Source organism: Fringilla coelebs (genome assembly GCF_963513975.1).
Source record: "Fringilla coelebs genome assembly, chromosome: 2".
In the NCBI taxonomy this organism is placed as follows: Eukaryota; Metazoa; Chordata; class Aves; order Passeriformes; family Fringillidae; genus Fringilla; species Fringilla coelebs.
Genome location: NC_140029.1, coordinates 96,171,601 through 96,187,197, shown reverse-complemented (window position 1 = coordinate 96,187,197; position 15,597 = coordinate 96,171,601). Strand labels below are relative to the sequence as shown.

The 15,597-nt window shown below is 40.9% G+C and overlaps 1 protein-coding gene across 8 annotated transcripts in view; it reads right to left on the bottom strand.

Moving 5' to 3' along the window:
• The window catches only part of ST3GAL6 (ST3 beta-galactoside alpha-2,3-sialyltransferase 6), a 43,144-nt gene that overhangs the window by 7,397 nt on the left and 20,150 nt on the right, over positions 1 to 15,597 (bottom strand). For 6 of the 8 annotated variants that reach the window (XM_084201369.1, XM_084201370.1, XM_084201373.1 and 3 more), the window contains 7 exons: positions 15,424 to 15,504; positions 14,078 to 14,155; positions 11,887 to 11,990; positions 10,099 to 10,162; positions 4,473 to 4,568; positions 3,891 to 4,077; positions 2,589 to 2,726 (listed from right to left, as the gene is read on the bottom strand). In XM_084201369.1, coding sequence (XP_084057495.1) covers positions 2,589 to 2,726; positions 3,891 to 4,077; positions 4,473 to 4,568; positions 10,099 to 10,162; positions 11,887 to 11,990; positions 14,078 to 14,155; positions 15,424 to 15,504 — 748 coding nt within the window. Of the gene's footprint in view, positions 1 to 1,737; positions 1,878 to 2,588; positions 2,727 to 3,890; positions 4,078 to 4,472; positions 4,569 to 10,098; positions 10,163 to 11,886; positions 11,991 to 14,077; positions 14,156 to 15,423; positions 15,505 to 15,597 lie in introns of those variants that run through there. The other 2 variants (XM_084201375.1, XM_084201374.1) reach the window with 2 other exon arrangements.

Here is a 15,597-nt window from a genome sequence, read left to right as displayed (position 1 = left end):
TAAACTCATTCATTTGACCATGATGAAGCTAAGGTGAAAAGGTGTCCCCAGAAACAGACAAAACTTTCAGGCACCAATACCTTTCTTAGCTAAAGAAAGATTTTTCTCAGAGACTAAATGAGCTATCATATGCCCTTAGGAGCTGCAGTCAAACCTCAAACGGAGCACAAAATGATGGGCTTTTTTTCCCACTCTGACCCCAAGGCTCAGTTTGTCTCTGAAAAAGACACAGACAAACCAGTACTAGACAACTCTGTGCACAGAAAAGGTAGATGCACTCAATGTATTTCTTTGTGACAACACTTCGCATGACAACACAAAAAATCCCCAGGAAGAAGTTACTATTCTCAGCTCTTTAAAGCCTAACAGAAGTCACAGAAAGGAACTATCGCCTTTTATGGAAAAATTTTTGGTACCTTTATGCAACTCTTGAAGTATTCCAGAAATAGTATCTGCTTAAAATGTGCACTATGCCCAGGGCTCCTGCCAGTTAGCAAAATAACTTTCTGCCCTAGGGGCCCAACATCATAAACTTAGTGGTGACTCTGTTGCAACAACCATACTAAACAGGACCCCAAAACTATGGTAGGAACGCTACATGTCAGGATTAGTGCTATTTGGAAATACCAGGAATACCACAGGTTGCAACTACCTCTTTTCACCTGTAGCTATCATAAAATTCACTTCAAAAAAATATCATTCAAAAGCAACTACTTTTAAAATGTATTATCTTGCAATATCCAGATATCCTTTGCCTGTAATTAAATCTTTTCAGCCTACTTAATGGGAATAGGCACAGCCCTGAAATTACTCCACTACCCTTTCTGAGTTTAGTGGTGCAACACATCTGATTTTATTCCCAGCTCTACTAGCTGGCTGTGCACTAATGTGCTCACTGGGAACATGAGACTGCTTTAATGGAAAAGGCAGGGACAGCAGGGAAAGCAACAGTGGTTGCTGGCATGTCCTGCAGGCAGAGGGGGCTGAAGCACAGGACAGTGAAGGCAGCACCAGCCCTTCCCAGGGACAAGCAATGGTACAGAGGGCCCCGGTGTGAGACCTCCTGCCCATGGAGCCTGTGGTGTGACTGCAGCTTAACCAAGCTGCGCCAGGGCCACTGCAGATGTGCAGGCTCCTGTTATCTCCCAGTCACAGCCCACCTCGGAGATGGGAGGAAAAGTGAGGAAGAGCATGCTTGAGACTGATCATTGCTGTACAGGGGTGAGGAACTGCAAAACCCCTGGCATCCAATAAGTATGGAGGTCACAGAAGGGGACTTTAGCTCTGAGCAGGGGCACTCAAAGGCAGGAGAAGAGCAAAGGGGTCTGTGCCTCTGTACCAGCTGACACCACGCACATCTCTCTGACTCAGTGACAGCACTGCTTTTTATGTCCACTCCCACTGAGAGGGGAGCCCCAGAAGAGTCAGGAGGGACTTCTGGACCCATGGAGGCCATGCGTGTTCTGTGGCCATTTAGGAGATTAGTCAGGCATCCAATTACTATGCTGCTTTCTTGCCACCCTTGGCTGAAAACCTGAAATGCCAGAGGCCCAAGCAAGCACATACCAATATGGCTATTCCAGTCTGAGAGTTAGTAAGGGAGAAAAAAACCACTATCAGGCTCAGAAAACAGAAAGAAATTTTAGAAAGAGGTACAGAACCTACCCCCCTGCCACCCACTTGGTATTAGAAAGAGTAAACCAGAAAAAAATTTGTGGCAGATACCCCACAGTGATGACAGCCTGCTGACATTTCCACATGCGTCACTTGGGTGGTGTTGGTGAAGTGGGGATGTGATCCCAGGTAACTGTCTCTGTGCAAAACAGCACATGGTTGATCCTGACTGCACAAGGGAGGTTCCCAGCTTGAAGCTTTACCTTTCATCAAAAACATTTTTCCATCAAGAACTGACAATTAAAATGTATTTTTATGTCCAAATTGCTGGTTAGATCATTACAATGCTTGGAATCAAATCAGTAAGTACAACCATGCTGTCAGACATTCATCATTAGCACAGGGCTGGAATATCTTCTGAGTTCCTTAGTCCCTCCCCAGTCCCAGGAGTATGAAATTGCAGAGTGTCAGAAATACCAGTTTGCTGGGGTTTGGAGGGGAGGGTTTGTTTGGTGTGGGGTTATTTTTGGTGTTTTGGTTTTTGGTAGAGGTTTCATTTTTTTATTTTTTGTTTGTTTGGGGTTTTTTGTCTCTATTTTTGTGTGCCTTGGGTTTTTTTTTAAGAAAAACACCCAAAATTCATATCCAGACTCCCTACTATTTCTAGAAGCTCTTTGGATCTGTCATGCTGCATTAACTGCCTGTCTTCCCCAGTAAAGGCATTTTCTCTGTCTGGAAAGCAGCTTCATTTCATACCAATGACAGAACACATAAAAAGGTACTTTTGGCACACAGAGCTAGCCACTCTTTCTGTGTTCCATTTTCCCATCTTAAACCACCATCTAAATAGCAAACTACTTTAATGCAAACCGAAAGGGTTTTCTACATTATAGTCTACTGTACTAAAGATAAAATTGCCTCTAAGAACACATTCGGTTGCACAAAACTAGAAGAGACAAAAGGAAAAAGCGTACCTCCTTCTTAGGAAACCTTGTTGGGAAATGAAGCCACTCATAAGCAGCTTTCCTGGTGATGCTGGGATCAAGAATCCTGATTTGACTTGATTTGTAGATCATATTCAGAGCTGGTTTCTTCCAAAAGCCCTTCGCACTCTGTGACAGGCAAGTACACATTTTTAACAACTGAAAACAGTTGAATTTAGTTTTGTAGCAACTCTCACCGGTGTAAACTCCAAGAGCATGAGGTTAAAGGAGAAGAAGAGTGCTTAATCTCCCTAAGTTCAAAACCACCTGCTCCTGCAACAGGAAACGGACTGCTGCAGCTGTAGCCAGCTGGCTAGAAAACAGCTTTGCAGAACGGTTCCTGATAGACAACATGTACCAACAATATGCCCTGGAAGCCATAAATGCTCACTGTGTGCTGGCCATGTTACTAAGAGCATAGACAAGAGGCAGACAGAAGTTGCTATTATTCTCAACTACTTTGCACTGTGCCCTTTCTGCAGTCCCAAATGCTGTGTTGGGCTAGCTCTCTGTGCAGGAGAGTGTCAAACAGCAGAAGTCACTACAAGAGCCAAGGGGCCAGAGCTCACAGCAAACAAAAAGGGTGTGAGCAGGCTGGGTTTGTTCAGCCCATCTTCAACTATCTGGAAGGGGGGTTAATGAAGTGAGATCACACTCTTCTCAGAATCACACAGCGAAAGGACAAGGAGAAATTTTCTCCTGCAAATGTGCTGAAGCACTGAAATGGAGCTGTAGAAATATCCTTTGAAATATTCAAAATTTACTCAGACAGTGCCCTGAGAACCCAGTATGACTTTGAACCTAGCCCTTAATGACAAAGACTCAAAAAGATTTTGGACTTAAGACCTCCTGAGAGAGGTAACTTTTAACATTACTCTGCAATTCCTGCAAGTGCTCAGGGTAAAATAATCTGGGAAATGGCTGGAGCATGCATGTTAAAATATCAAACAACACTAGGAAGAGGATAAAAATACATTTCCCAGAGGTAAAGTGCTCAGTGGTGAGGAACTGCTCAAATATCTGCATTAGAAAGAGGACAAAGCATTTATGGAAGAGGGATATTAAATAAACTGACTACAAGGAGATCCAGAGCTCCTCACAGAATTCACAGAATTATTAGATTAGAAGAGACCTTAAAGATCACTGAGTTCAACCTATGCCCTAACACCTCAACTAAACCATGGCACTGAGTGCCTCCCTCTCAGCTGGGAGGACTACAGTTAAAAGCAAATGTGTATTTTACAGAAGAAATGTGTGGCAAGATGAGCAAGGCACATGAATAATTGAACTCACTATTTTCTGACCACCAAGTATCTCCCAAAGCCACTTCAAGTCCCGTGTTTTGAAGACGATGAGAACAACAGTGGTATTAGGGTCGTAGTGGATGGGATCTGAGAAGATAGATTCTGGGTAAGAAAGGCGGAAAGTCGTCCTTCTCCCAACATCTTCTTCGTACCCTATCACAGGGCCATTATTCATTCTGCAGAGGACAGAGGCACAGAGACATCAGTGACTGCCCCACCTGTGTTCCTACTGTGCAGTGGCTGCCACATGTGATTAGTCTGCAGGACAGACACTGTGACTGGGTACAGAAAAGTTTAGCAGCCCAGCATTTATGCATCACATTACACAGCAAAGGAGCAATTATCAGGTGCACTCACCCTCTACACTCAGAGGGATCAAGCACACACGGGAACATGGCCAAGGTGGTTTACAATACAGTCACACAATTGCTGACCGTGTACCACTCAAGCAGAAAGCAAGTCTTCTGATTTGCCTCCAACACACAAACTAGAGAAGGGCAGAGAGAGTACCTGGCCTTGGAGAATTACCCATTGCTCCGTGCAGACAAAATGAAAAGGAGATAGCATTTACCTTATTATGACATCATACGAGTCAATTTTCTCCCCTAATGTCTTATTTCGAAGTACTCCTCCGTTACCAACCACAACGCACCGTCGACAGGGAATGCTGTGGAACAAAGAGAAATTTTAATATATGTGACTTCCCTGGCTTCATATTATTAATGATACTTCTGCATGTTTACTGGCTTATTTCTTAAGTAAAATCCTTTATCTTTTGCAGCCCTTGGCCCCTACAAAGCAGATTCAATCCCATATGATGTACTATGGTTGCTTAAAAAAAAAAAAAAACAACAAAAAGGCATATTTCAGAGACTGACAAAGTCCATAATTGGCTTCTCTCTTGTGAAGCTGTTTTTACACATCTCCTTTTTCTAGTGGTCTGCTGTTAAAGATCGCCTAACCGGTTCGTGATATGGGTGCCATTTGATAAATTATCTGCCACAGTCCTTCAAACTTGTCCCAGTCTGGAAAAGCTAACTCAATATTAAGGCGCTTCTGCAGTATTATACAACTGCACACCTCCAACACAAACTAAAGCAGCAAAATTTATGTTCACCTTACAGGTCTATGAACTGTACATGTGAAAAATCTCAGCCCAATGACACATGACAGCTTTTCAAATGAATATGGTGTGGATTTTTCTCCCTCTACTTAAAAGGTGCAGTCAAAATCAAAACATGTTTACACAAGTGATTGTGTGTGCCGTCATAATGTAACAAAATGGATTCCTTGATTAAAGGTTACATTCTTATATGATCAGATTCAAATTAGACACCATTCCTAGGCCTATAAAATACTATGTGCTAAAAAATAAGATTTTATACTACATCAAATCAAAAGAGAAATTTCAAATTTACAGTACAATCAGAGATAAAAAGCATGCAAAATAGGTATTGCAGAGATGTTAAACTTATGAAAGTTTAAGGGTAAGATTTTCAAAGTTACCACGGGTTTTTTCAGTGCACATTTAGCTTTTACCATCATGTTTCAATGCTACTAAAATGTGCTAAAAAAAAGGGGAGGGAGCTCACAAATAGGCTTGCTGTTTTTTTACTCAATATATTTTGCCTTTTTAGGGAAAGTTTAAATCAAACATGTAAAACTGTAAACTCCTTTCAAAATAAGCCCATCATTTTTTGTTGTAAAAATGCCTCTCTGTTTAGAGCAAAAGCCATTCAATTTGGTTGCAGCAGGAACAATGAGAAAATATGAATCACCCCACTCCTTCAGTTCTTTCTTCAAGTAAGAAAAAGGCTCCATGTCACTTCCTGCTCTAGGTTCAGGACGCCAAAACTGTGTCCCAAAAACCACTATAACTTATATTGAATTCCCAGCATGGCGCTTCATGCTAACTAACTTTTCTCCACAAACAGTCCAACCTGTTTTTTCAGCTGAGAGTTATTATTCAACATCAATCAAAACAGCTGGTTCCAGCCAAGACTGAGCAACATCTCAATGTACAAAACAGTTCCCTGAATTTCCTACAGAATTAACAACCTCTGCAGAGATAGTTGCCTTTAAATATATATGTGTATATGCATACACACACACACATATATATACACACACACAGACACATGAAACCAGTGCTCTAAAAGCAGCTTTCAGGGTCAGGGCGCATGAAAAAAGCTAGCATACCTTTCTCTACTGCTTCCTGAACAGCTCAGTAGAAGGCAAGCATTCATTAGAAGGCTTCCAGCTAGTACTGTAACTCAAGTGACCTGGTATCTTGAAAATCAGAGGGGTGAAAACCTGTTATACCATCCTGTCCGCAGTGCACTCACTCCCTCTACACCCCATCCCTCTCTACTCTTTTTGCCCATTCATTTTCCATTTTATTTTTCTATCTAGTCTGAAAGTATCTTAAGAAAGCAGGCTGATCAACATATGCCTCTTACCATTTACAGCAAGAGTAAGAATACAGAAGTTGCCCTTTTCCTGAATTACACCTTGTTGCTTACAGCTATAGCTTAGAGCTCAAAGTAAGGAAGGAAAAGGGAAAACTGGATGAAAAATGTGATCGGTAAGTGATGAGGGGAGAGTGAGGGAAAGGGGCAAAAAGCACAAGATTAGCATATGGTTGTATCATGTGTCCTGGCATTTACTTTGAGGAGGCACTGCTTTTTCTGTTCCTTGTAGATTAACTTAAAGTAATTCTTTATTACATACCTTTCAACTTTTGGAAGAGGTGATTTAAAGTACTTGTTCAGCAAGTTAATCTCTAGCAATTGAAGTAATGCCTTCCACGCTGGTATACAATTAAGAGGTCTCTGCTTTCCCCTTTCTGCAGTCATGATGCAGCAGGACACACTCATAGCAAGGAGGGCAAAATAAAATGTGACTTCAGAGCTGAGCAACTGAGGTTTGCTCAGCTACAGAAGTTGTGCTGCTGTTCTCAAGGAAAATTCAAGCTTTTTTCTTACTGATGAATGCAGACTAGACTTTGTTTATTACTAAGAATTGACTAGTACTACTTGGACAGAAAACAGAGGGAAATTTGAAGTTTGATTAAGTTTTTGAATTACAGTTACCTTCATAACATGCATACTCAAAAACAAAGCTATCAGCTGCCATCAAATATCCAATAAAAATCTAAAATTAGTATTTGAACTTTTGAAATAGGCAAAGTCAACAAGCAGATCAAATATACCTGAAGCAGTGTACACGAGTACAGTCAAACAAATTTAAACAAACAGTAGTACTGAGCCCACTTAACAACAATAAGCAGGGAGGGAAACTGTTTATGTTCAAAACCAGAGCATAGTATCATAGAAAATGAACACATGACAAAGAGATAAAAAAATATGTAGCAAGTCTGAACTGCATTTAAAGTTCTTAAGTTAAATAAACTGATCTTTACTTACACCAGATCACAAGTCAACACACAAATTTTCAGCAGACTGTTACTCCCAGTTACTTTAACAACCTCACTTTTTAAAATTTCCTTTTCTTGTTTTCAAACTGAACAACCCCAAACACTCAACCTTTCTCCAAGTCAATATACTGACAAGAAGAGAAATTAGTTTAGATATCCTTAAACTACATCAGCTGTGCTACAAGTAAAATATAACAGATTGCAATGTCTGGATGTTCAGTAGCACAGTATTTGTGACAGTGAAAAATATTAAGACCTTGGCTCTACCAACAGCTACAGGAAAGGTCTGAGTGACAAACGGATTGCCTTTATATGTCAGAGATCTACTAAAAATATAAACAGATGCCAATGTAAACACCATGGTAACTGATCTTCAATGTCTGCAGGTAGTAAGTCACTCAAACCAGTGCCCCATTCAGGTTGTGCACAAAAGCCTCAATCTCAAGGCCAGGCCTTGGCTTATGTATTTTGTTTATAAGGTGAAATGCAAAAAGAAACATTTTCCTAGTCTGTAGAAGAAAAACACTGCTAAATGGAAATATAGCCTCTAAAGGTCAGAAGGTTTGCATCCTCCACATTCCACTGAAATACTGTTTCAGTGGAAAAAGAAAAGAAGATCTCAGACTCCATCCTTCAATACACCCCCATAGTCACTTGAGGAATGCAAATTAGTTCCTTTGATGTTATTTGATGAAAAGAGGATGCAGAGGTCACATTTTGTTGACTCAGGTCTGTGTAAATGCGTTTGTAAGAACTGTTGAGCTCAGAGACCTTAGAGCACTCAGCAAGGAATTGAAGTCACAATCAAACTGAAGTCAGTGATACTGTTCATTTCCAAACTCTTTGGGAGAGCCACATCTTTACAAAATGAGAATTTGATCTTAGTTTGGGAAAAAAAAAAAAAACAACTCGGTGGTACAGATTTACCTAAGTTGTAGACAAATACAGCTACATAAGCACCACAGACTCATGCTTATCTAGTCTAATATTGGTCTGCCTTAAAAAAAATTTATAGGGAAATCTGGTTTGTGTTCTGCCAAGAACGCTGAATTGGACAACAGTATTACAGAGTGGCCTAATAAATCTGTATTACTGGAGAATGTTGTTAGGATTAATTCCTAAAGAGTTTCACTTTTAAAAAGCCACTATATCTCAGTGAAATACATGTATAAAAACTCTTCCTGACTACAGTGATTCATGCCCTAAGAGTGCTGTACAGAAAACCTGATGGATCTAGAAAGAACATATTGTATGAAGTCATTGCCTGCTTGATTTGTTTATATTAATGCCTATTAAATAGTAATAGGTCTCATTTTGCTTCAGTACCACTGAAGTATGTTACTTTTAATAAAATGAAGCATACTTCCCAAAACTACTAACCATATCTACATCTCAGAGGATCTACATTTAAAGGATGAATACTAATTTCCTCACTTTTCATCTACAGGACAAGCATTTCCACTTAAAAGGTACAAGCACCTCTGCTTTAGAGCGCAAACAATTAAGGTCCTAAACTTACAGTTTCAGGGAATTTCTAAAATAACATCTGTCACTCTCCTTCAAACTCCAGACAAAAGAGCAGCTTCTGTCAGCCAATTCTGTATAAATTTACCCCGTTATTACACTCCTGATAGAAAATAGTTTCACTTTTTTCCTTCCTTTTCTTAAGAGTAAACTTGAACATCCTAGAAACAGACTAAACACAGAGAAAGGTAGGAGTACAGCAGGGAAAAAAAAAAAATAAAAACTGTATTAAAACAAATCCTTAGGTTTGAACATATTCCACCCAAGTTTAATTAAACTGCGATCCTGACATTTGGCTTCAAGCAGCAATCTTTTATGATTTCTGTAATTAAAAAAACAAAAGTACAGCCAAGCTCAGCATTATTTGCATTCAACTCTATTAAGAAATGCGTATATTAACATCACATCTGGGAGGCTGTCAGACCATTTGCTACACTGCAAATCTAAGCAGTCATTTTTATCACTTTCTAAACACAGGACTTTAGTCTACTTGCCAACCCTGCCTGCAAAAAACCCCAACAAAAGCCAAACAGAAAGCAAGACACACAAACACAAAGGCCCTCCAGAACAAAACAACACCTGGCAGACATGGCTTCCAACAAGAGATTTAATCTAATTAAAGATTTAATCTAATTTAATCTATCTAATCCATGGGAAGCAAGTTATCTCAGGCATGCTCCCTTCTGTGCCACACCCTTGTTACTTCCAAAAGGACAGACAGCCTTTCCTGTCTTCCTAGGTCTCCCTCATCCACAAGGAAAAGGAAATTGAGTGTATGTAGGAACAAGGGTGCACGGCAGCCAGCAGATCAGAGGCACAGGGGTATGCCCAAGATTTGTTCCGCTTAGAAGCAGACATTGGTTTGCACCTGCTTAATCCAAACATTCTCCATCTTACACTGAATTTGCAAGAGGAGGTCACATTGAATCTAAGTATGAAAAGATACTACAAAAAGATGCGACTGCATTCAGCTGTGTATTTCTAAAACACTTATAAAAGAAAATTTCTAAGTTAAAGCTCTTTCACAGAGTAATTTTTCTTGCATGCTGGTACTACGGAAGTGTAAAACCAAGCCTACTGAAACCTACACACTGCTTGAACCCTGTAAGTCTGCTCTAACTACATTTCTTGACTAATTTGAGCAATTTCAGGATAACCCCACAGCCATTTCTTTTCAGGTAAGTACTAAATATTAAAAATGCAACTAAGAGAAACAGTAGCAAATAAACCATCTCACCTGTCTTCTTCACTGGAAAGGCCACAGTTCTGCAGTCTTGAAAGGGCTAAACGAAAAAACTGCTCTAAAAAGCAAATATAAACAAGATTAATGATAACACTCGGTATTTGCAATACAAAAATAAGCATGCCACCCTGACCACAATGTTTTTAGGCACAGTAGTACACTGTGCATAAAAACATCAAAGTCAGAACACTTGGAACTTAGCGCCACAGATCAACCAATGATGCCAAAGAAGTTGAGGTTTATCACAGCTCCACTCTGAGTTTTTTCTGCCTCAAAATACAAAATAGCATGAGATCTGTATTAAAAAAAGTCTTAGTTACAGTAAATAAGAATTGGAAGAATTTGCAAGACCAACATCCTAACTCACTTTGGTTTTTCTTCCACCCACCTTCAGCTGACTCGAGAGTATTCATACAGCCAGGGACAGTAACAGCATTACCTGTCTTTGGCGAAGACATCAATCAATGTGGCCAAGCTAGACAGAGACACTTTCCCAGCCAACCCCTGGTGGACAGGCTCCTGCTGGACACTTAATTTGCCTCAGAGGAGAAATCAACTCATTCCCAAATGCAGTTTTCCTCCCTGTAACCCCAAAAGTGCAGGAAAATGCACCATCCCTATTACCACTGATGGAGGGCAAATCAAAAGTCCAAAGCCCAGATTAGGGAGGTGCACTGTTAGTGTTAGGAACTCTGAAACTTGAGAGTTTACAACCCTTTCCAAAAGGGTGGCTAAGGCTCTTAGGGTGTCAGCCCTATTTACTCTAGCCCGACCAACATGGGCAGTAGAAACGTGCCAGCAAATCTTTCCACAGGTCCAGCAGCCAGGCAGTGTCATCAATTCCCCCCTGTGGCCCCCTCCACAGCAGGAGCAGCCAGCTCAGTGTCGTGGTTTAGCCCCAGATGGCAATTAAGTGCCACACAGCCACTGAGTCTCCACCACTTGAAAGGTAGGAGAATCAGAAAAAGCTAACATCTGTATGGAAAAGGAAAGAAAAAGGGGAAAACCCAAGAAAAACAAGTGATGCAGAATACAATTGCTCACCACCTACTGATTGATGCCAGTTCCCAGGCAGCAACCAGCCCCTCCTGTTAAAGTATTGACATGTTATATGACACAGAATAGCCATTTTCCAGCTGGGTCAATTGTCCTGGCAATCCTCCCCTCGGCTTCTTGTGCACCTGCTCACTGGCAGAGCATGGGAAACTGAGACGTCCTTGACTCAGAGTAAGCACTACTTAGCAACAATTAAAACATCCATGTGTTGTAAACATTATTCCCATGCTGAATCCCAAACACAGTACTGTACCACCTACTAAGAAGAAAATGAACTCTATTCCAATCAAAACCAGGACAGCAAAAGGAAAATTTCACTGATGGAACTGCCTAAACCTGAGGACTTCTGCCTCAGTAGGACTCTGGGTTCCAACCAGTTTGGGTGTGCTGATTGAAGCCCATCACAGTGACTCAGTTATTTCCCCTAGCAAAGCAGAGCTGAGCTTCTTTAGCACTCCAGCCAACATACAAACAGAAGGAAGCTGAATAAGGTCCACTCTTCCTCACTCACACCTTTTTGGAGCTTCTCTGCTAAGAGGGGCAACCCCAACACAGTGTTTTACTTGTTAAAAACAGGAAGGTGTCAGGTCAGAGGGACTGAACGAAACCATTAAGACACTGCGAGACACCCAAAAGGACTGGCATCGGTGCACAGGAAAGATCAGGCGGCTTTACAAACCATTTAGGTATTTCTGATTAAAAATAAGGTACGTGGGAAATACATACCTGCTCTCCTTATTCCATAAGGTAGTTCAAACTTATAGCTCCCTTGGAACCTGGCCACTCTGATAAAATCATTAGCACACAGGAATGGATATATTTTGTCAACACTGATGAAGGAAAAAAGGAAGAAGTTTCAAAATCGCATGATGTACCTGCATAAGCCAGTAATTCATGCAAGTGCTTTGTGAAAAGCTCTCTCTATACTTACTATATAAATGGTCATCCATTTTTATGGTATTATCACTCATTTTTAAAAGGAAAAAAACCTATGAACACAGGGAAAGCAAACAGATGATGGAAAAGCCTAAGATCTTGTAACAGAAAATACAGGCAAAGAGTGGAGTGAGATAAAAAGACTTGTCTATTTGTACAATTTTTATAGACTCGTTAAAATTGTGTGACTGAAAGATTACACCACGAGACCATGTACTTAAGAGAATACATAACCCAAGAAGACAGTGAACAACTTCAGTTTTGAAAATAATAGAGGTAGAGAAGAAAATTAAGAGTTATTATTGTACATGGCAATTGAATAAATAAGAACAGGGTTTGAAGCAAGGTGTTTTAAATTGAAAATACTATCTCCTGATTTGAGCTGCACTAAGTGACACTGTATGACTGTGCTGACATTAGTAAGTTGTTTGGGGCAACAGGGGTGTATCCAAGCAGCAAAAAAGTATGGAGTTCTCATGTCCACATTACATGCATCTTGGGTATTTCATATTCTGGACTAACTCTAGAAGGGTCCCAGCCCTTAGCAGCTGCACCACATGGGCTGTGCTCCTGCAGTGCATCTTCTGACCTAAGCAGATGTCTGAAAGGATCCCAGTGCATTCACACGAGGGCCACCCTGGGATGAGAAGCACGGTGTCTGGGGATCACAAGAAGGTTTGCCTGAAAAGCACATTCTTCCTGCAAACTAGAACATGATGGCATTATACCTTGTAAGTGTCACGCTAAAAAAAATGGGTCATCTTTTTTGTTGGAAGACAGGAACCACAGAAAAGGGTCTCTCATAGCAGGGAAGGCCCTCCTACTGCCTTAGTGCCAAGTCCACCCCAATGAGTGAACAGCAGACACAAACATGTCACATGCTATCATGCCCTTGGCTTCACCTTTGAATTAACTAAGCACGAACTCAGTGTACTGGTTGACTTTGTAATGGTCCTCCATATTAGGTCTTAGATTAAAATGTCAACACAGAAGTATACAGTCATCAGAAAACCTAATCTTAATCATAAAAAGCCGCAGTCAGCACATGACTTGTTTGTCCACTAAGAACATTAACAGCTGTTATGAACACCTTCTTTCAGTTTCCCTAATCAACTACCTCATTCTTTAAGCTCCATGTATTCAGAAGATACTACAGTAAAAAGGGAAAAAAGAACCCAAAACAAAACACTACAGCTCACACACCAAGAAATGGGCCATAGCTTAACTAAGCAAGACCAGCTAGCTTTGAGACATGATGCACTAAATACCCATATTAAATTTAGTAACCTGCTTTGCCGTTCAGAAACAGCTGCTAAGCTTAGACATAATAAATAATTCACCTACTGAGAAAAGACCCTCAATTCTAGCTTTTCTAGCTCTGGTTCCTTTCCAATAAATAACTCTGCAAGTTTAGAAATCCTTTCAACCTCCCCAGGCTATTACCAAAGTGCACAGAACACATCTTCAGCCCATGCAAACTGTCTGTATAAAGAAATTACAGAAATCTGTGAAGTTGTCCTAGCTGTGCACGTACCTTCTTCTTGCTGTGTACCTCTGTGCCCATTCCTGCCCCTCTGCTGAACACTAGAGCTACCCTGCTGCACCCAACACCCGGACAGACTGGGCACAATCCATGGGCAAGGGAGTTAGGATCACTTCACCAGACTAGGAGCTAACTAAAACTCCAAAGCTGCAAGTCTGCTTTGAGGGGCACAAAGTTTACAGGCTTCTATGTGCTTTAAACCCACACCAGCATTAAAATTATAGCCATATTTTCTTACATAAAAAAGCACCGGGGGGGAAAAAAGGCCACAGTGTCTTTGTGCAGAGGTTTAAGAGTCCTTCAGCCAGCTCTTGGTCTAATCTTTCCAAGCTTTCTCATGGCACTACTCAAGGTTCACTCCAAAATGTGTAAATAGCCCAGTTCTAACTCAATCAGCACAGCCATTCCTTCCCCATCTCAATTCTCACAAAGACTCACCCTAGTAAAGATTCAAATGCTGGTTTCAGGAGACAAGTGTCCAATGCATTCCTCCTCTCTACAGCTGTAGATGGCAGCCTGTAAAAAAACAACTCCAAATAAATATCAAGACCAGGAATGGGTAGCAAAAACAAGGTAAGGGAAGTTGGACAAATCAAATTGGTAAAAGCTGACTACTGAGTTAAGATCACACCTAGATTTCATTACTCCCTCCCCCTGCATGATAGAGATGAAGCCTTCTAATTGCAGCACAATTACTTTTACTAGCAAAGGCTTTTATCTCACACTGCTGCTCCAAGGGGAGCTGTGACCTCCCTTGCTCAGCAAGTATCAATGCAGGCATAATCAGAAGTGAGAACTGAGGCCCACCTCCAGAAAGCAGGACTTCTGGGCTCAATCATCCCTGCAACCATTCTAGATAGCATCCCCGTCACTCCTCAGGGAGGAGACAAAGTCTTGTTTAGAGAAGGAAATAGGGTACTTTAAGGAAAATTATATTCTTTGAGGATACGTCATTCCACCCATAATAAGGTTAAGACTCACACTCCTAAGCACATTCCTGACTTGGAGATTTAGCCCAATTAATCACAAATATGAAGCCCAGAAGGGAAGGTAAAGTTCAGTGTGAGCAACATGTGCCACTGGATTGCATTAAGGACAGAAGGATGAAAACACCACAATCAGAACCACGAACCAAAGAGACCATTAAGGTTAACTGATTTTGGTAACCTCAAGTTCTTACGTGAATACTGACACTGAGAAAGCACCCCGTGAAATCTATCAGCTGGCCACCTTGCTGCTTTCCAGCATCAGCCCCACAGATGGCATTTTGCAGCACAGCTTCAGAGAGAAGAGAGGTCTGCTTTCAAGTTTTAGCATAGGTGCTCATTAGTCCCACAAATCTAACTGCAAGAAGTCACATGCATAAGAGCTGCCTATACACACATTTGAACACAACAACTGAAACACACTTCTGGTTTAGTAAGTTTTAAGCACTGAAGTTGCCCTCCGAGCTGTGCTAACTTTGTTCAGGTATAATTCAGAATTGCAGAGATTTGAAAATTGTAGGCCAATGTCCTTCCAACAATTCACTGCTTGTTAGAGACAGTTATTGAAAGTGGCCATAAATATTAAATAAATACTGGAAACATAAAATGAACAAATTCCTTTTTGACAAGCACCCTACCACTGTTTTTATAACAGCAACAGCCACTGGATGCAACTGTACAATTGAGCAGGGAGCCTATCAAAAAAGGCTACAGATTTTAGCCTCCATCCTTCCCACCTATCCAAAACCAAAAGAAAACAAAAACCCCGCCACAAAAATACTCAACTGCTGAACTTACTCATTGTAACTGATTGTAACTCCACTAGTCACATAGGAAGGAGAAGCCCTCACAGAGGAAGTCTGCGCATAAAAGCTAATCCTGCAAAAAGGGAAATGTCACAACACTGTGGTTTGCTGTAAATAGAAACCACAACAGAAAGCTATTAGCATCAATTGTACATCATAAGCAAGA